At 36.5% G+C, this 21,667-nt stretch overlaps 1 protein-coding gene across 8 annotated transcripts in view; it reads right to left on the bottom strand.

The window, feature by feature from the left end:
- NTRK2 (neurotrophic receptor tyrosine kinase 2) overlaps positions 1 to 21,667 on the bottom strand; it is a 199,018-nt gene that overhangs the window by 91,740 nt on the left and 85,611 nt on the right. For 2 of the 8 annotated variants that reach the window (XM_063181054.1, XM_063181056.1), the window contains 2 exons: positions 17,543 to 17,611; positions 13,249 to 16,668 (listed from right to left, as the gene is read on the bottom strand). The exons of 3 other annotated variants lie outside the window; for them this stretch is intronic. In XM_063181054.1, coding sequence (XP_063037124.1) covers positions 16,631 to 16,668; positions 17,543 to 17,611 — 107 coding nt within the window. In that variant the 3' untranslated portion in view covers positions 13,249 to 16,630. Of the gene's footprint in view, positions 1 to 10,405; positions 10,952 to 13,248; positions 16,669 to 17,542; positions 17,612 to 21,667 lie in introns of those variants that run through there. 3 more of the 8 variants (XM_063181055.1, XM_063181058.1, XM_063181057.1) reach the window with 2 other exon arrangements.

The following is a 21,667-nucleotide window of genomic DNA, read 5'->3' as shown; positions in this document are numbered from 1 at the left end:
CAATATTAACACATGAGCCAGAGAATTAAAGAAACAAAGCAGAAAATGTGAAAGAATTTAAGAAAAAATGATTTATCATTTTTTAATATAGATCATCAGCACTATTCATTATAGTCACCTGCAGGCTTGGATATCTTGGAAGCATGGGTAAAATTACTATCCTTCAAAAATGCTACAGTGAAAAATCACCACAATAATAAAAAAGATCAACTGGAATGTACTTGCTGGCATCAAGCAAAAAAATAATAATTCACCTGAAATTAAATCCTTTCATTTAATTCAAGAATATTTAATTAAAAACTGCTTCCTTACAGACTTCTCATGAATAATCTAAGTGTGAGTGTTCCCACTCCTAAGACTGGGTAAGAGGTCCTCTGTTGTCTAGAGGACAAATACAAAGTGTACAGAAGCAACAAAATTTTCCCCATGCTGCTTTTGCTGTCAGGGAAGAACAAAGATATTTGGAGTAATTAACTTGAATAATTTTCCGAATTCTGTTCAGTTCAACAGAGTTAGATGATAAGGCAGATAAGATAGATTGAGGAGAAAAGCTTCCTGATTTTGAATTGTATTTGATTGTGTGGGGTTTTTTAAGGAAAAAAAAAAAAAAAAAAGCTGACACTATCTAAATGTTTTTAAGCCTCAATGATTATTTCCTTGAAGCACAGAGATAATCTCCACAGGCCTCTTCCATTCAAGCATATCAAATGAAAAAACAATACGGAAAAATCTAGAAATACTCAGAGACTTGATGAAAAACTGAAGAATTGGGATTTATCATCTGAGGAGGTACACAAGGATAGCCTTCCAATGCATGGTTACAATTTTTATTGTGTGTCTTTGACAAACAGGAACTAAAAGTTCCATGACAAAAGTGCATTAAAAAAGACTATGGTAAAAACTTTAGAATAGGTCCCCAGGAACAGATCCTCAGGAACTTTGGAACATATCTTGCTTCCATGAGTGGTGGAATTGCTCATAGAAGACTCAGAAATCTCCACTTTTGGAGTTCTTGAAGCTGCATGAGGAAAAATGTCTTTTGGGAAAGATGCAGGTATAGTTGACGCAGATTTAGGATAGGGAAGGTTCTCCCAGGTATTCCTTCCTCCCTAAATTCCATAATGATAAAAAGATAGATCATGAGTGATCTGATAGGAAACACCTTAAGTCTTCAAATGTAGATTTATGTCTATTCAAAACTGAAGGAAGCCCAGAGCTCAACAAGTACACATCATAGCTCAATGAAATATGTGTATTTCCATACATTAGAAGTTCCCTTTTCCAGCCCACAGAATAAAGATAGGTTTAGCTGGTTGAGAAGAACACTGGTGCTCTACTACACAGTGGGTTATTCTACCAGAATACACATTGTTTAATAGCATTTTTTACATAAAATTCATTTCAGTGGGAAATTTCCCTTTATTTCTTCAAAAACGTTAATCAGTGGAAGTGTTAATTACATGATATAATAACACAAAGTCTTGTATAATTTCTTTCTGTCAGTGCAAGACTATTACAGGCCCCCAACATTTGCATGGGTTATAAAATCAACACTATAGTGAAATATACCTCTGAATTTGTTCCCAACAACATTCCAGAATAACAGCTTCCAAATATTTTTTGATTTACCACCCAACTAGCTAACCTTAAACCTGACAAGCTACAAAGAAGCAAAACTAAATCAATCCGGACATCATGTTCAAATTGTAAACAACATCTGCAGGAATCTGGTATTTCTGCTCACTAAGTTCTCACTAAGATGATCTTACAGCCCATCTCGAGCTATTTTGAACCTGCACTGACGTGGACTGCCTCCTCTTCATCTCCAAACTCTTCTCATCCTGGAAAACAGGTTTTAAAAACGAAATACAAAGGCCTACATGCTCATGAAGAGAAGGGCATGGGAACATGGTGAACTAACACTCTCCCATATATTCCCTGTCAAGAAATTTGCTTTCACCTTAGGTGAACAGGCTTGGGGTACTGATGGCCCCAGTTTCACATGTATTTCAAAGGTAGTAGCTGGCCTTTGGAAGAGGGCTGCAGGGAGGGCAGAGGACTTTGGCACAGAATACAAGCTGTCCAAAACTAGCCCTCAGTGAGCACAGAGGAAGACTGAGCTAACTTTCCTTCCTAAACATTAACACCTGACATTTTATTCCAATTTATATGAGATTACTTAGCGCCAGTGAAACTGATTCCTTTTGGTCTGTGCAACAGCAAGCCATTTCTTTACAGAACCTGTCCTCAAAGCACTCAGCAATATACACATCCTAGGCCTTTAAACAGATCAGAAGGCATGCTCAGAAAACCTTGATGGTCACAAAGAGACTGGCCAGAATCTTCTTCTGTGAAGTTTTTTGGTGCTCAGATATCATGTGTCACAAAAAATACTCATGATATCCAGGTGAAGTATTTGAAACAGTCTTACCAGCAGACCCACTCTAGCGCCTCTTCTGTGCACCTCTAAGAAATCCTAAGGAGAAGAAAACCAGCCATTTCCATTGTTTTCATAGCTTTCTGGATTATGCTCGATTAGATCTTTTGGACACTGCAGTTCACCTTTGGAGAAGGTAGGAAACGTAACAGTCTCTTTGGAGGAATATTCCAGCCAAAACATCTTCAGATCAAAGACGCAGAATTGCCTTCCAACAACACCCTTCTTTCCCAAAGCACAATTTCTAAGGCAGTGAAGCTTTACATTCTCAAAAATCCTTTTCTAATGCAGATCTAAAAATTACTACAGTGGAGCAAATGACACTCATATATAGAAAGGAAACATGTCAAACTTCTGTTCCAGCAGCATCACTCACAAGCTATAGGCTTAGCTGCACAAATTGACTGTCTTGCCTCTACATGATAAACCTCTACTGCCATTTACAGACACCTCCTCCTCCTCCCTGCCACATGACGCCTCATCTGCTGGAGATTCCTCCTGTTACCTCTCTCCTGCCAGCTTTCCTTGAAATTGCTGCTATGGGAAGCAGGAAAATGCCACATACTCAAATCTATTTGCAACATACCAGCTAGATCAGCCATCCCAAAAGTGGCCACACCATAAACTCTGGCAGTTTTGCTACAGCGGATTTGGAAAAGGATGCATTAATTCTGAAATTGGTCAGGACATAACAATGAGGTATTACTAAAATACTGGGAGCATCTCTACTTCCATTCTCCAAGGCTCTGAACAAGGCAGAGTTTATTTTCATCTAGGATTTTTATAAATTAATTTTTATAAATTAATTCTGCTTCTTCTTCTTCTGAGTATTTTTCATATACCCATTAGCATTTTTCTGATGGGTCTCCTCTGCTTATTTACTCACTTCCTTCTTTGTAAAAAGTTTCACTTATCACACTTAACTGGGTCTCTCTTGACCACCTGTCTCATCTATCCTCACTTTTTCCAACACAACATGGCATCTTGTGGTGCTGTCTTTTTTATGTTAGGATTAAACAGCATTAGTACTTGTGAAATTCAAGTATTCTAGAATGACATTCTTTTTTTTTTCAGTCTAGTTCCCTCTTTTATCAAAAATTCAGTCATGGCTGTTTCTTAGCAACAGATTTATCAGAACAGATTTGCATAAAAATCAAATAGTCTCAAAAAGAAACTGCTAAAGAACAGCCTTATTCCTGACCACAATTAAAAGCACATACTATAAAGCAGAAGAAAATGGTTTTGTAATTTCACACAAAATCTAATGAGCACATGTATGATATTGGCACCAATTGAAGTAGATGACCTTATAAACTTTTCTAACTAATGTATCTCTGAAATGATCTGCAAAAATCATCTTCTCTCCTTCAGAGATCAATAGAAAAAAAAAAAAACAAAACCAGAAGCACAAACCATGCACAGCCACAATCCTCTATTGCACTGGACTAGATTAAAAATTGACATCTGCAATGGTCACACACAAAATGGTCTCAATGGACCAAGCTGCAAAAGGCAGACATGTGTGTGAAAAATGCCCACAATCAATTCAACCACAGCAGTAGTAGGTAACCCATAATTGGACTTCAGTGCAGGAGCATAATTGGTATTTCATTCTCTAGAGTCACCATCTATCTATCTATCTATCTATCTATCTATCTATCTATCTATCTATCTATCTATCTATCTATCTATCCACCACATTTATACCATAATTCTTTAGAAAGAATTCATTTTCCCCCAAAGATTTTTCTACACCTTACTTCTCTTTGCCAGATGAGGTTTTCCTTTTTTTTCCTTTTAAAATCCAATATAATATGCTAAACTGCAACTAGCTAGTTCATCATAAATGTAAAGAAAAGCAAATTCAGAGATAGGGTGAAAGAGTCAAACCAAACACAAAGCATCAGATCCTTTGAACAGATAAAGTGGAATAGCAATACCAAGAGTCTAATTCCCTTCCTCTTAATATCAGCCAGGAGTAAGTTATTATATTGATAATGGTTTAACATTCCTATGAATGACAGTGAAATTAGGACTGCTGTCTTTTTATTAAGAATGATGACAACCTTTTTGGCAAATGCAGTCTTCTCCTGCTGTGGCACTTAGTTGTGGCACTTAGTTATGTCACTGAAAGGTAGCGTCTATAATATATGGCTGCACATGAATTATGTTAGGAATGGGTTAAAGTAATTCATCTGTATTATTCCCACAAGACAATGCCAAAAAGGTAATTGCCCATATTTGTACTACTACATTATAGGGAATGTCAGTTTTATGTCTTCCTAATGTTTAACTGAAAATCTATAATATCCATTTCTGTTCCTTGCTGAAAAATTAATGTAGGACCAAAACCTGAAATTCCAACTCCGGTCATGCTCAGACAAAACTCCCACTGAAACCAGTGGGAGTACTGCCAGGGAGAGGATTAAAGACAGTGAGATTTGCTGCATGCTACCAAACATGTATAAGCTACAGAGCTAGATTTTATTTATGATGCTTCTGGGACTATTAAAATTAGGAAGATACAGGTCTTTCACCTTTCAGTCAGGCAGTCATGTGTGCTTGCAGGGAAGGGAAAAACGTAAGGCAAACAAGCCATCTTGCTGGAGGGTGCTTAATGGCAGGCTGGAAGCCAGAAGCTAATCCCTCCTGCAGTGCAGGATCCTTTCCCTTCTCTTCTACAAGGCCCGAAAAGAGGCAGGAAATAGCAAGGCAGCAAGCCTGGATCCCTAGCAAACAGCACTAGCTGGATGGAGTGCAGCAAGCTCATCATTACAAAAAAATACTGGAGCCATCCACAAAATTCATGCCATTCCAGCACCTGAAGCATGCCTGGGCATATGACCCTTTGGGAGGCTTTAAGCTGGGCCCTGTGCCACAGAGATAAAACAACTCTAAAGGTAGATGGCAGGAAGTAGTCAAGACATAACAGCTCCACTGTGCTCCTGCCAGGGCAGGGGGACCACACCAGCAACCCGAGGAACCTGCTGCCCTCTGGCTGGGTTCCTGGCTCTGCAGGGAGGGGATGCTGCTTTATTGGGGGTTCTCAGGTTTTACTGGCCTCCACTGGGTCATCCTAACTTAAATGGATACAGAAGCTCTTTTGTAAAAAGTACATGTTTAGTCAACTGAACATTGGGGGTGGTTCTGTTTGTCAGTAGTTTCCAGAGGCATTAAAATCTGATATGTTAAAAGACCTACAGCTTTTCTTCATTTACCAACCAATTTCTCCATATTTTCATGATGCAGCAGCAGTGCCCAAGGAACAAAGATATGACAACGTGAAACAGCTAAGTTATCTAACCAATCTGCAAAAATGAAGGAAAAAGTAAGTCCTGGGCTACTCACTCATTTCAATTTTTATGTGAAAAAAAACCCCCCATGTCATTATAGATCAATTTTTTTAATGGAATCTCATTTTTAAGACCATGATTACAACAAGTAATAATCCATAACTGCAGTGATGACAAAAATCTCAGTTGAATAAACATCCCTGATGTGTTTTATAGTGAAATATAGTTTTGTGATCTACCCAGCGTCAGAACCAGAGTTCTAGTGAAACCAAAAGTGAAACCACAGACTCTTTATGTCCTGTAACATCTAGGTGGAAAACCTCATGAATGCAGAGTTAGACTTATATTTATACTCTGTATTAAAAAATTAAATCTCATAGTGGCCTGATTAATGGCGCCTGAAGCAAAATCTGCATGTTTCCACAACGGAGAAAAAAGGTTTTCAAAATTTCCACTCCCTCTTTGAGACAATGAAACTCTTTGATTTGGTTGATCACAGGGTGGCTCAGTCTCTCTGCCACCTATCTTCAACCTTTCTTTTTCTTCTGCCAAAGGTTGCCCTTTCCTGGCAAAAGTAGCTGTCCCCTGGCAATCACTGACCAATTGCTATCATGTGGGCATCTACCTATCACTAGTGGTTTCAGCTCTCACCGTGTTCAGACCAGAAGGCAGGAGCAGAAAATGTTAGAGCCTCGTAGTTGGAACCACTGATTCCAGAGGCTATACCACCACCTCCTAATGACAGGTAACAACTTCACCTGGGCACCAGGATAGTTGAGTTCAACAGCAACAGGATATATATACATATACACTTGGATTTCATCAAAGTGTGAAGTTGCAGCAAGCAATGGAAACTTGGCGTCTTCATTAGAAAGAAAAAGCATGATGATAAATCTTTGCCTTTCTCTTGAAAAGGCATGCAGCTCTTCACACTTTTTTTGAGACATTGATAAAACATGATAAAATGTGTTTCATTACCTGGAAATAGATTTTGCCAAATCCCAAGGGAAAAACAATGCCGACATATGGGAAAAGGTAACTTGTTTTACCACACAGAAAGCAGAAGGCTTGTCTTAGCACGTTCTGCTTCAAAAACTGTATTTCAAATGCCTGGAGAAAGGAAATGCTCAGGCAAATCAAGGTAACTTACCTGATTTTGATTCATACTCCCATAAGGAAACAAATGCAGGGTTGATTATTTGGGCTGTATTTTAAAAACATTCAATGTATTTAAAAATTATACACCGGAGCAACTAGTAATAACACAGTTGTGTGCAGAAACCTTCACAAATGGTATTAGAGACTGAGATATCTATCAATGGGCTACTTGGTACCCAGAAGACAGATTTCACCAAACCAGGCAGACAGTTACATTACAGCATACAAGTAGTGTCTCAGATAACAAAAAAATTACTTTTGGCTCCTAGAAGATAAAACTAAGAAAGAAACTGACTTCCTAGATTATTTAGTCCCCTGACATTAATGGGAAAACTCAATGAGCCGGTCTTTCCAGGAGGAAGTCAACACTGATATTCTTTCATAATTTTGACTTCTGTCTCATATTTACAGCAAGACACAGAGTTTTGAATCTGAATGAAAATGGGAATATTACATAAACATTATCTTTTAAAAAGAATAAACTTATCAAGATTTCGCATTTTGTTCTAATTCTGATAGTTAATCTCTACAGGTACATGGAGTCCTCCACTTTTTCCTAGGATTTTTAAGACATCTAATATCAGTGAAGCAGTTTTTTATGACTATGCAATGATTACAAAATGTACCAGGAATCTCTGATATGCCTAGCCCTATTGACCTTCTCTCTAAGACATTTGGGGATGAAAAGTGTGAGCTAATTTATAAGCTCTGACCTCAGTATCATGCTAGCTGTCATAAGGAAACATTAAAATTGATTGTATGGCATGCATCTTTAGAAAAAGAAAGGGAGATTCTGGTTTAGGCAGTGGGGTCCATGCTGGTATGTCTCCTGGAATAAAGACATCATAAATACTCAGCACAGGTTGAGAAAAAATGAAAGAAACCTTACCCAGCCTTCAGACAAAAGTTTATATAAACCTAACTGTGTTCTTGGATCTTGTTCCCTGAGGCAGGGATGACGCATCCACTCCTGAGGCATCATATACTTCAATGATGTCGGCACTGAAATTTTGCTAAAACCCTTCAAGGGGAAAACATGGTCACTCTTCAGTAGAACACAATAGCCATCAAGAAACTTCACAGCCAATTGTCCATCTGGACTTTCATCACCTTCTGCACTCTAACTTCTAGTATGCAACATGAGCTATAAGGAGTTGTTAAGGAACTGCAGTTGGTGGTTGGGGTGGTGCTTCCCTCCCTCCCCTAGGCCACACTATCACTGATGTGTGGTTCCCAACACACACTTGCATAATTTTGTTCTGCATATCAGCTATCTTGGGAAGGTGATGTGGCTAGAATAGCCAGTTAAAATACTTTCCTCCTTCTGAACATGTAAATAGCACAGCACTTTTAAGTGGCAGGTATAAAAGGCACTGTCACATTCCTATTCTAACTTATCATGAGATACTATTTGGGATTTTACTAATTACAGTCACAATGTATTAAGGAAATAGATCTGAAGTTTGCTGCAACAACAACAGAAGATGTAATAATGGCATCAGAAAATGGCTTAATATGAATAAAATATTAATTTGAAAACTACAGTAGAAAAGCATAAATAAAACAAACAGGTAGTCTTTAAATTAAAATTTTAAATTACCAGAGCAAGAGCTTCAAATAATTTTTCATTTGTCTTTCAAATGTACCTTCCTATTTTCTTTACTCACACTTATTCACTTATTTTAGGAAACTGTAGAGTGTATTTTCTTTTAACAGGTAAAAACACATTGCCAAAAGTTCTTTCAGTGTAATTGAAAGACAATATATATGCATCATCAAGCAGTATTTTGTGACTTTTTGCAACTTTCTCATGAACTGCAATACACAAAGAACTGCTCATTATGTGCTCTATATTTTTGCCTTAGAGCCTGGTTACTAAAATAATAAAGGAAGAAACATCAATTACTCAAAAGTGATCTTTGAATTTGTTTTAGTTGTAAAATAGTAACAGAATTACAAATTAACCTATGAAATTAACTCTTTATTCTTGAAGTATTTTAATGGTAAAAGTAGATGGAAGTTACAGTATCTCAAGATACAAATGTCCAATACGTGTTTTATCTTTTTTTCTCATTTAAAAAAATAAAATCAAGAATTCCACAACAATACTTTCAAGTTGCAATTCATGTTCATTAAAAATAAACCCTTATTTGCAGCTTTACACTAATTTGCATTATCAAGAATATTAAGACTTTTTTATTTCTTACAGTGTTCCTAATTCCTTTACAGATTTCCTCATTTCCCAGGCAGTGTAATAGACTATTTTCACTTTTGCCTTTATTCAGCTTTATTTTTGATTCTTCTCACTAGGTAATAACTTGGTCTACTGAGTCTGAAAACCTTCTATAACAGTATTTGAATGCCAAGTTTGTTACTACACCAAAAAATATCGAACATGTCACAATCTCAGCATGTTCTTCTACTTGGCATGTTAGAGAATCTAACAATTTATAGTGTTTGCATACTTTCTGCAAAATAATTGTATCTATCACTTAATCAACATCAGAATTTACCTCTAGTAGTTATCTTATTGAAAGCTCCTCCTAGAAAAAGAATGGACCTTAATATTGAGGCTATTTCTCCTAGACACTGAGGATACATCAAACTAGTTCCAAAAGTATATTTTACATGGATGATGATAAAAAAGCATGTCTGTAAAATACACTGCAGGACATCACAATTTTTCAAATAGGTGAAAAATTTCAAAATTGCCTATGGGTATAGAAAGCTGACTTGGTACAATACTCAGAGATCTGGTAAGACCCCAGAGGAGAAAAACATGACAAAACATTTCAGAAGCAAGAAAGTGAACATTTAATCAGCTGTAGTCCAAACACAGCAATCACATTAATGGGAATATATGACATGCCCATGTGAAAAGCAAAAAAGATAAAAAATCTGGACATGACCTGTGATACAACCACTTCAACATTCTTTTGTATTCTGTTTCATTAAATGTGTCAAGAAATCCAGATAGCTCAGGCTAACAAACAGCTAGCAAAACATGGCCTTCAAATCACAGCACTGATGTTTCCTCAAAATAATTTGGAAAAATCACCATAATCATACTTGAGTATTTAACCAAACAACTTTTTTGTTGTAAAGTTGAGTAGATGAAGCATGGCCCGATACGTAAAACTTTGTGTCTTACAGGCAACAGCTGAACATGTAGTTATTTGACATGAATACACATACATTTGTTTGAATGTACATGGTAATGACAGATACACTTAAAATAAAGTATGTTAAATAGAAATAAAACTACTGCAAACAGTTGTGGGGGGGGGGGGTTGGGGAGGGGTTGGGTGCTTTATCAATAGAATAACCATTAATGATGCTATAAGATATAATTAAGGAGTTGAATCTCACTTCTTATTGGAACACAATGACAACAATAGCATTTTTATAGCAACAGGTAACAGGCAAGGAACTCAAAAATTGACATATTTTTCAATGCACTGCACTATTACTAAAGAAATACAAAATGTGATTACAGGTAGTGAAAGACACAATGATATGAAATTATAGAATTTTATTGGCCTGTTAAAAGTATTTTCATGTAATACATTTTTTATAGATTGTGCAAAGTGTTATGGCAATTGGGAATAAAAACAATGTTTTGTTTTATTTGGGAATAAAAACAATGACTGTCTGTTACAAGAAACATGAAAGATTTTCAACATGAAGAATTAGAGGGAAGAGGGGGAGAAAAGACTCACAGCTTGCTGATGGATAACGGCAAATAATTTTTAAACCACAGAATCACAGAATGGATCAGCTTGAAAGAGACCACAGTGGATCCTCTGGTCCAACCTCCCTGCTCAAGCGAGGTCATCCCAGAGCACATGGCACAGAATTGTGTCCAGATGGTTCTTGAATATCTCCACTGAAGGAGACTCCACAACTTCTCTGGGTGATCTGTGCCAGTGCCTGGTCACCTGCACAGTTAAGAAGTTCTTCCTCATGTTCAGGTGGAACTTCCTGTGCATCAGTTTGTGCTCACTGCCTTTGTCCCGCTCTTCGGCTTTCATAATGAGATGCTATGGTGGAAGGCAACTTTGTGCTAGAATTTAGAATATTACTTTATTCCATGTGTGAAAAAAATACTTTCCATATGTGAAAAAATACTTTAAAAAACGTTAACATTCTATATTTTAAATCAACTTAATGACTCTTCCTGTTTTTAAACTGAGCCTGAAATATAAAAAATTACTCAGGAACAGAGAGCTCTGAAGGCAGTGAAAGATTTGAAGTGTATTTGTTTAAGACTCTGGTCTTGGGTTTGTGCAGTGATGTGGCAGTCCAATTATGCTTGCACACTAGTAAAGTCAGTGATACCTATGAAATAGCTGTGTTTAAAAAAACACTCTAAAATAATACTAAAATACTTTGGAAAAAATCAGGATTACTTTTCTGTTTGATGGACATACCTGAAAAGGGAGCCCTACTCTGCTTACATCAAAGAATAAACAAAGCTATCATAAGAAAGCCATGCCTTTACCCTTTACTTCCTCAAATATCAGATAGTTCTCTGCAATTTTATATGGTTATTCTTGTCATTCCAGCTGAGGAACAAAGTAACAGTGAAAATATGTTTCCTGCTATATTAAGAGGTAATCTGCTTAGTAACCCTGCTGTGACTTGCTGCCTCTAGAGATCACGGGAGAATGGCCCTCTTCAAAATGAAAGCAGTTTGGCTCTATGCTGCCTACAACTCTGCTGCAGGCCAGAACACGTGCTTATCCAACACACTCCTTGCAGCTGAAAAAATATAGCTAGTCATGGAAGGTTGCTATTAAAATTAGAAGGATATAGCATGTCCATACTAAAACAATACACACTCTCTCGTGGGCTCTTCCAATCTATTGCCTTTTTTTGGATGAAAATAAGTCAGCCAGGTAATCTCGAGGCTGATTAAAAGAGAATACCATGTTCTCCAAGTTCAGTCACACACATGCTTGTGGAACTGAACAGCTATATTTATTTCCAATCACTGCATCATTTGCTATCTTCAGAGCAGGTTTAATTTGTATGAACAAAAGAAAAACAGAGCAAATGCAAGCCAGCTTCAGAAGTTTGGGCATACACATTCCTATGGAAGTGGGACAATGAAATGGGCTGTGACACGTGAAATACACAGCACCAGCATTCTCTGTGCACTCTATGACGCTGCATTCATGCTCAATGCTTCCAACCACCCACAAACACATGTTCTGGAGATCAGATTATGAAAATCTCACACAACATGGACCTACATTATAATGTGGAATACTTTACACCACCACATAATGGTGGAAAAGTCCTTCAAAGACGCTATACATTTGTGCCCTAAGAAGAAGAGAGCTTACTACAACTCAAAAAGTAGGACATTGAGCTCTCTGAAGAACAGAAAACAGAACCACCAACAATTGGGAGGAAGAGAAGAAGCCAGAGAGAATGATGGAGAAGAAGAAAATACTAAAAACTGTTACGTAAGCTTTTGGGGTTTCCTTTTGAAATAAACATGAACAAAATACTTTGCTGCTCAGTCTACTAATAACTTGAATTATTTCAAATAATAACATATTGTTAACAATAATAATTACTGTAACTGGAAAAAATGGCTGAATTGAAAAGAGCTTTGAATATAACTTTCAACTTTACAAACCATTTGCAAGTTTTTAAGCATTAAAATAGATGCAAATGAAGTGATGTCCTTCATGGTGATGATTAGCTGTCAACATGGACAACTGGGTAAAGGGATTGACAAACTTTGTGTGAAGGCTTCTGTTTAAAGAGCCACTTGGAAGTATATGGGTCATTTTCATATGGCAAAATTTCATGTGTTTTATAGTTTTTAAAAAATCAGGCTTAGGAACTTACTTTCTTAGGAAAAAATGGATTTTCAGTGCTTCTGCCAGCAGTCAAAAAAGAAAAAGCAATCCCTACAAGAACTATTGAAGTAAAATTGTATTCCACTAGCTGTCCACAGGTTTTCTTGGCATTGTCTGCTGTTTCCAAGGATCTTGATGTTACTCGCACTGAAATGCATGTTTTGCCTCACTGCTGCCTGGGAGAGGTCCAGCTGGTAGACAAAGGCAGTGGAAAGGATGAAGACTGCCTTTCACAGGTTACGATAGTCAAGACACGTATTGCCATGAAAATGTCTCATAGCAGCCTCAGTCTGCCCTGGCTGTGAGCTTCCAGGACTCCCACTAAAAAAGTGATGATCTCTAGACAGCTTTCTCCAGGAACAGACATTTTGCAACTGCTCCCACCTCACTTTTCATGACAGGCAGCTGCAGCGAGCACAGCTCTGACCTCTGCCTGGGAACAATGCACTTCTTTGCAACACAGACCTGGCCACTGGTCAAACTTCCATCACATTCAACAGAAACAGGTTTATTTAACAGACTGGATGACATGACTTGCCTCACACCAAAACACTCCCAGCAGTGCTTCCTCTCCGGGCCCCAAACTAATCTGCCCATCAAACTGCTCAACAGCTTATCTCAACATGTCTCTGAGCATATTAAATGTCTATCTAAAATAAATTCTAGTACAAATAAACCCCTTCTAGCAGAACCTTAGAAATATGCTTTTATTTTAGTTTCATGTCTGGCACAGCGGAAAAAAATAGCAACTCTGCCTTTAGACATTTCATAGTCTTTTTTATTGCTCAGTAAAACAATATAAAAGCTTTTTAATGTCAAATCCTGGATGTTCATCAAATTTTACCATGTTAATGGTTCCTGTATGATTTTTAGTTTCAGTCTCATTTTATTTTAAGGAGGTCAAGAATTTGTAATTAAGTGAGCCCTTTGTAAACCAACACCATTTGGGCAGATCAGAATCTCTACAGTTACAAGCAATGTCACTTACAATCAAGCTGAAAGTCAGAAGCTAGTGGGTATCATAATTTCCATGTTAAAAAGTTTAGCTCCCTTAGCTTTAAGAGGCTCTGTCCACATACTGAAAAAAAACCATTTTAGGAACATGTAGTCTTTTTCCATCAAGCATTAAACATCTGTGTGAAGACATTATTAGTAAAAAATCACGTGCTGTAATCCATAATGTTCTGTGAATATCTGCATCAGGTAATAATGTACTGTCTAACAAAATGTAGTACAAAATATGTAAGAAGGATATTCTACAATACAGATATAAAAATATATATATATATATTTCAGTGGTGCATAGATCAGTTGTTTATTAAAGTACCTCCATGATTACATAAAATCCAAAATACTGTGTTAGTACATTCTGAAACATTTGAAGGTCAAACCTACTCCTATCCAATAAAGATGAACTGCAAAGTGCAACAAAATAAATTACAAAAAATTATGTAAAATCCCCAATCAATAACTGTGCATATTTATGCATATAAATATTATGAATCAGAAAGAACTACTTTTTAAAATTAAATATTTCAAAAGTCAGCTGCCAAATTCCAGCTTTGCAAGTTTGCTTTTTCCCTGCCACAAGAAAAGGGTTCAGATTCTCACCTCATTAATTCAGCAATAAATTGTGAACACATAAATGAAATACGCTAACTTTGTCCCAGCAAACTTCAAACTGGAATTTGGGCTACTGGGTCAAGGTCTGCTCATGATCCAATATGCATTTGATGTAAGTCCACTGACTTTAGTTCAAATGTTGCCACTAGATGATTGTCTACTGATTTAGAACCACCATTAAGACATGAGATATTATTTCAACAGGAGGACAGATTCATGGATAAGCAAGAAGTCCAAGAAAAAAATAATTAAAAGGAAGGTAAAATGAGTCAGTAAGCAGAAGAGAAAGTTAGGATCTCTGGAAAATAACACCATGTCTTATAAGACACCGACTTAGGGACGAAAAAAGGCAGACATTCCTAATACTCTTTCTCAGGAACAGCAGAGCACTTGATGACATCTAACTTCAAACAGGAACTATGATGGATATCCTTAATTGCTGCCATCCCTCCCCAGATCACCACAGTATGTGCAGGGCGACAAAGACGACACGATTCCTAGGTCATCAGTAGACTTCCAGCTCTGTCCTCCTCTTTAATGTGGGGAGCAGAATACAGCTTTGGGACAGATTTTTAGCAACTGCATCTCCCCTTCTCTAACTAGTGGAAAGGGAAAGGAAGTATTCCCCTACATAGGGCTAGAAGTATGCAAATGTGGATGCATGTCTTGACTAATAAGGATATTTCTGAAACTTGAGCACAGCAGGGATAAAGAACTTGAATGCAACAGACTCAAGAGAACACAAGAAAAAAGTTGAAGGATTAAGAGTCTTAGAAGGCAAAAAGTAAACACACAGAAATAGAATTATAGAGTCAATACAGTACTGTAGAAAGAGAGGAATGATGTATGGCTTTAAAAGACTGCAGTAAAAGAAAAGGCATTACAATGGAAGAGTGAAAATGGCTGAAATTACAAACAGGTGACAATGAAAAGCAAATATATTAGGGACAAAATAATACCGTCTATTTCATTAAACATAGTTGTAAGGAGATAAATTCAAAACAAATCTCAAAAATTTAACCAGAATACACGGAAACATAAGCATCTACCTCAGTCTTTCACTACTAGTCTTTCACTCTTTGTAGCTAAAACTCAGTTTAAAAAACCCTGAAACTTCATACTTCTTAAAACTCCCTAAATGGAAAAGATCAAAGTAGACCCTCAGGATTTGATACATAAATCAAATGAAAATTAATTTCTAGTACTATATCTAAATGCAGCCCTACTCTTAAAATGTGCTCATGCCTTCATTTAGCTTTACTTGTTACAGTAGACAACTAAATGCAGCCCTACTCTTGAAATGTGCTCATGCCTTCATTTAGCTTTACTTGTTACAGTAGACTCTTCTCTGCAGTATAGTGAAGCACATTCTGAAGCATACTTCATAGTTAAATGCAAACAGTTAAACAAGCCTCTAAGTCTACATCTGAAGGACCAGCCACATACCATTGTTCTTCTTGCTCTTGGCTCAGAATCAGCATTCTGGCCTACTGCAGATTTGTGTGCTTTTTCAAACTTAGGGACTATCTTGAGTAAGTACAACCTAACTGAATGTCTAAGTGATGGAACTCGTTCAATACCCAAACACACCAAACTGTATTGCCACCTTTCTGTATATAACTTAGACTCCTCATCTTCCTGGTAAAGTCAGTGGAACCACATACATTATAAGATTTGCAGGGCCAGCTCTGCAATTTACTGCTTCAGGAGTTAAGACCATATTCTGCAAATACACAAGAACTTAACTTTAAGGATGTGAGCATTTCCACAGAAATCAGTGAGCTTGCACACATACTCAAACTAAGCATTGTAGAAATTTTGCAGAGGCGTTAATTCATTAAAATAAAAGCAGCTTTGCAGTTCACCTTTGATAAATATTATTTATAAAAACATCATCTTTCCAGTTAAGTTCGAACAGAAAAAAAATTGACAGAGGAAACAATATAATTTCATTTCAATGTCATTTTGGAAGACACAGTGAGGAAAAGGCAATAGGAAAGAGTCTGGTAGCTTATTTCTGGAATTTCTTGAGTTTTTTTAGCTGCCTCAGGGCTTCACCTTTCCCTGCTCTTGGAAAAACAGCTACTGATTTGAATGTACTATAGTTCTCCAAACATAACCAATGTTTAAAAGAGAAATCCAAGGGAGGTGGCACTTCACTGGGCAAGAACACTGTCCACTCCCTACAGTGCAGCACACAGATTCCAAGCTCAACAGCCCCTCTCTCATCTTTTTCCTTATTTCATTTACCCATCCAGTGGGATCTTATGAAATAAAACAAAACCTAAAAAAAACAAAATAAAGTGTGAGAAATCATGCTTAAAAAAAGAAAAAAAGTCAAAGAAAAATCAATACAAAAGACCAAACACAAATGAATACTTGACAATCAAACACATACACATAAGAAGCATTTAAAGCATACATAAATTAGATTAAAACTGTGCATGAATTTATGAAAATGATGACATCACCTCTATCTTGTGGCTAAAGATTTTATTTGTTCAATAAAAATGTATAACATGTGCTATTTCTTTGTCTTTAACATATCAACAAACTCAGATTGATCTGTAATGCAGTAAGTCTAGAATTCTCCAACCAGGGACTGTGCTATGTATGTGTTAGAAAAACCTCAGCCAGGTGCTCTGCCTTGTGCCAAGGCTGATGGTGAACAGCCCAATGTGCACAATCAAGTTCTCTGCCTTTAGTTTGGTACACCAATTACTTGCATGGTACCCCACTATGCCACAGACTTATTCTAAGTACCAGGATCCTCTCTAACTTTTGTTTCACAGCTTAGCTTTGTGCACATCATTCTTTCTGCCTGCTCTGAACAGGCTGCTGCCCTTAGTGACATTAACTGCCTCTGTAATGGCAGAAAAATGTGGAGCTGGGAGAAATATTAGTCAATTATCTTAAAATTAACTGTATTTAAATATCCAGAGGAACTTAAGAATCAACAACTAAATATGATGGCACATTGAAATACATAAAAATCCCCAGGACATGTTCTGGTCTGAGATGAAGGACAAATCTACCCCCCAAAACTTACCTAACTGGCTAAGGACAAGAATTTTTTTTAAAAGCTACATAGGGTCCTGCGTGGAATTCAGCTAGCTGACTTAATGGCACAAAAACTTCCTAGAACAGCATTGCCTTACCTAGTCTGTTGTTATCTGATGCAGTTGAGTTATTATGTACATCACTGTTGACAGCCACCATTACTTGTTCTAATAACATTTGAAAAAAACACATGTGAGAGTTTTACTATTAGTCAGCAAATGTAAACTTCAATAGTAGTTTTTGTCTGTTTTTTGGGCTTTTTAATCTTGTTTTAATAACAAGTGTTTGTGAAGACTGAAAGCTTACCGATATTCCACAGAAATCTAAACAATTCAGAGCCAAATCTTTATTTGCTTTCAATGAATGGGACTTACACTATCAGCTTCAAGAAAAGTTAAATTTCAATGTCAGTAGCAATGACTAATTCATGTGCATTGCATTTTCTTGTTTGTTTCTACCCTGGAAGTAGGTAACCGCACATATAGATGATGAGCTTGCTAGCTTTGTACAATCCCACATTTCCAAAAGTGTGTGGCAAAATGCCTTTTCTTTGTAACAGTTATTAATGTCTCATGTAAGGTGCCAAAAAACCCCAAAGGAACCTGCTAATTCACAGACAAAAATAGAGTATCAGTTGAAGAAAGCCTCATTTCAGAAAAGTAAGCAATTATCTGAAGGATATTTAGAAGCTATAGGTTAGAAAAGGAGTAATATCATAGGGGTTTTTAGTAGTCTACAATTAAGTCTACTGGATGGGTGCTACTTTTCTCATGAATTTCCTAAGTCGTTCAGACCTCTCCTGGAATTTTGCTTTCTTAACTATGGGAGATTGCATATGTTCTTGCAACTTAAGACAAAGGACATGTATATGTATTTACATAAAAACACACATTTATACCACACTTTTAACACAAGAGCAAATCCTTGCAAGGGAAAGGTTTTTTGTCTTTTAGATTATTCCTACCTGGTCTGCTGCAGTCAGAGTGAAATCATATTGCTATGTTTTAAGACACCTCTGAATTTTAATTTGTGAAGTTGCCAACTAGTGAACTAATATTTAGTGTACAGTACACAGGTAAAATAGAGCTACAAACCAGATCTCTTACAACTACTGCAAACTTCACACTATAAGTCACGATAGAGGGCTAGGGGTGTGGGGAAGGTGGTACAACTATTTTAAGGAAGGCAAGCTGATGTGTTCTTGTAAACCACCAGAGATGCTTAGGGAGATAGTTTAATGGTGGGCTTGGTAGTGTTAAGTTAATGATTGGACTTGATGATCTTAAAGATATTTTTCAACTAAAGTGATTCTATTATTCTATATTCTTAGTTGCATTTGTGTGTATTTTAGTAATCCTGCTAACCAACAGTGGCACCTAAAACAACCATTATGGGAGAATCCTCAGACCTATGACTGAGCAGTCTACAGGAGTAAAGAACTTCACAAGGGGAAGGAAGTCCTGCAATTCCTATTGAAGGCAGAAAAATTAATCACAATAAAAATTTATTTTAAGGAAAAAACTAAGTAACAGAAAGGAGTAAAAAAAAAGAAAGAAAGAAAGGGAAAAGGTAAAAGAAAGAGAAAAGTGAAAATAAGATGAGAGTCTTTTTTTTAGTGTTTAATCACTAAAACAAGGAAAGAAACCAGCTGCAGTACATAGAAAAGGATATATAAATACAAAATAATTGTGGGGAGTGGGGTGGAGTGGGACAATGCAGCAAGGAAACAGGACAAATATGAAGATGCAGAAACTGAACAGAAGTGCTTTAAAAAACAAAACTTCATTTGTATACTGGATCTCTGACTATTTGGAGACATTGAGCTAACAAAGGCAAAATATTATGGACAGTAGATATTTAGAAGATGATTCCTAAATGGGATGCCAACTTCCCATTAGACTTCTCAGAGTTCAAATTGAGTCAGTTAGGCAGGTTGAGGGAAAGCTTCACTTTGGGTTGAATTGCTGCTGAGGTGCTAGATTCTGAGTTTAATATTAGTTTTAAAAGTACACTGCTGTTATATAAGCTGCCACTCAGACTTGCAGAGGAAAGTACACTAAAGAATAAAAATAAAAGAACGTCAAAATGAAAGTGGAAGACAGGAAAAAACCTATTCATCTTCCCTGTACAAGGAATGACAGAATTTCATTCATCCTTTAAAGGAACATTATGTATCTGTCTCTCTGAAATGCAAATTTGTCCAAGACAGTAAAGAAAATAATAAGTAGTTTAAAATGTGATAACTTTACTTCCAATAGCAGTTCTTCATTCAAAAAGCTTTGAAATCAGCACTGAATTAATTACTAGTCTTTAAACAAACATCATAAAGAATCTGGAGTACACTATTTTGGGAACATCAAATTTAAGCCTAACTGCTTAATAGAAAGAGAAGTTTGAATTATATTATTAATAAGGATCTGGTTGAGCTACCAGTGAGGACTTTTTTTTAATCCTAATCCTACTTTCTAGAAGTACCACAGTTGACCATCTCATGAGCTTTGCAGACCTGTATCTCAGATACTGGATGATCTGTACTGTTCTGAGAGTTTACTGTGATTGGGAGCTGGATGAAATGCCACCAACTAATTGTTCCCAGCTTTTCGAATCATTAGAGAGGAAAGCATGAAAGGAAAAGTATAACAGGAAACCCCCTACCTTTATACCTACTGTAGTGATTTTGAAAGAGGAGCCTTTAAATATGACCATTTTTAAATATAAAGAAACCATTTTTTTCCCCATCTCTTCTTCAACCAGCACACAACAAAAAACTGAGCAGTCAATGGCATTGTATCATCATATGCATCATAACATCTAATTCACGTATTTGGGAAAATGTCTGTTCGTGACATAGTTGCACATTCATGGACTCAATTTTTACCTATCCCAAAAATATCAATCACACTTCTTCTCACTGGTTATGTTCCCTACAAGCCACCACCTAAGTCATTCAGGAAGGAAAATGTTACATGATGGTAATCTTCTGAACTTTCTTCACACAGCAAGAAGCTAAATTTTAGTTGCCTAAAATCCTTCTTGCTCCAACAGGCCTTGAAATACTATATTTCAATGAGTTGTAACAAACTGGAGCTCTGAAGTCAGTCTTTCTTAGTCATTAACAACCTGACCTACACTGTCTAAATAAATGTTTCCCATAATTATGACTTAACTGAATATAAAATTTTTTATATATACTCACATCCCACTTGCCAATCATGTCATTACATATGAGTTACATAAATTTGGACACCATGTATGTAAACCAAATCATTGAAGGGAAAGTACAAGGAAAAGAAGTGCTGAACAACTGAAACTTTCTATGACATTAAGTCTCATCCCATATTCTCTCTTCATCAAGTGTAAAATATTGCATAAGGTTTGCATAAGGTTTATTCAGAATATCGTTTGTGGCATTGATCTAAACAAAGCATTTGAATCAAAAATCAATGCACATTTTACTTTTTCTAATGTGGACTAAATGAGCATACATGGCATGTATCTCTTCATTCTTTTTACATGAACTGTGATTCCTATGGAGAAAGTTCAAGCTGATGACTGGAAGGGAGGAAGGCTAAGGTAAGATGCAGCTGTATTATTGAAAAAGGAGTCTTACAAAATTTGTCGATTTCTTGTTTCAAGAAGGAAAGAAAATGAAACCATTTATTCCTAGTTCTATTTGCTTCTTGGATCTGAGCCATTGCTTCAAAGAGCAGTGCTGGCTAATGCTGTGGCAAAATCAGAACAAAATGTCACCTAACTTTTGTTGGAAAGTGAGAAGAGACTTCTGCATAGCTTTTGCTGAATTTTTGTTGCACAAGGAAGAATAATGTCTTAGAGCAATGCCTACACAACAGCAGAAGATAAAATTCTCTGAAGAAATACCTAGCATTTCATAGGATATTGCAGATTTTACACACACCAGTCTCAATACTGCCTTTTGTTTCAGAGCACAAAAATATAAACATTCACTACAATTTTTTTCTTTCATCTAAAAATAGTTTTTACCTGATGAAATACTAAGACCATATTTTTAATTTTAATTCATATAATTAAGAGCTCTAATGACAAGCATAAATATTACTTTTTTAACCTAATGATAAAACCATGTATAGAAGACAAAAAAATCGACTATTGGGGGCTAGGAATTCACAGAAAATTCTGTAGCTGAATTCAACATTAGTCTCTATTTACTGATCCAGTTTTCCTGTAACCAAATTTACTTAGTA

Source organism: Melospiza melodia, chromosome Z (genome assembly GCF_035770615.1).
Source record: "Melospiza melodia melodia isolate bMelMel2 chromosome Z, bMelMel2.pri, whole genome shotgun sequence".
In the NCBI taxonomy this organism is placed as follows: Eukaryota; Metazoa; Chordata; class Aves; order Passeriformes; family Passerellidae; genus Melospiza; species Melospiza melodia.
Note: the sequence above shows the minus strand (reverse complement) of the source record. Positions and strands in the feature narration are given on the sequence as shown.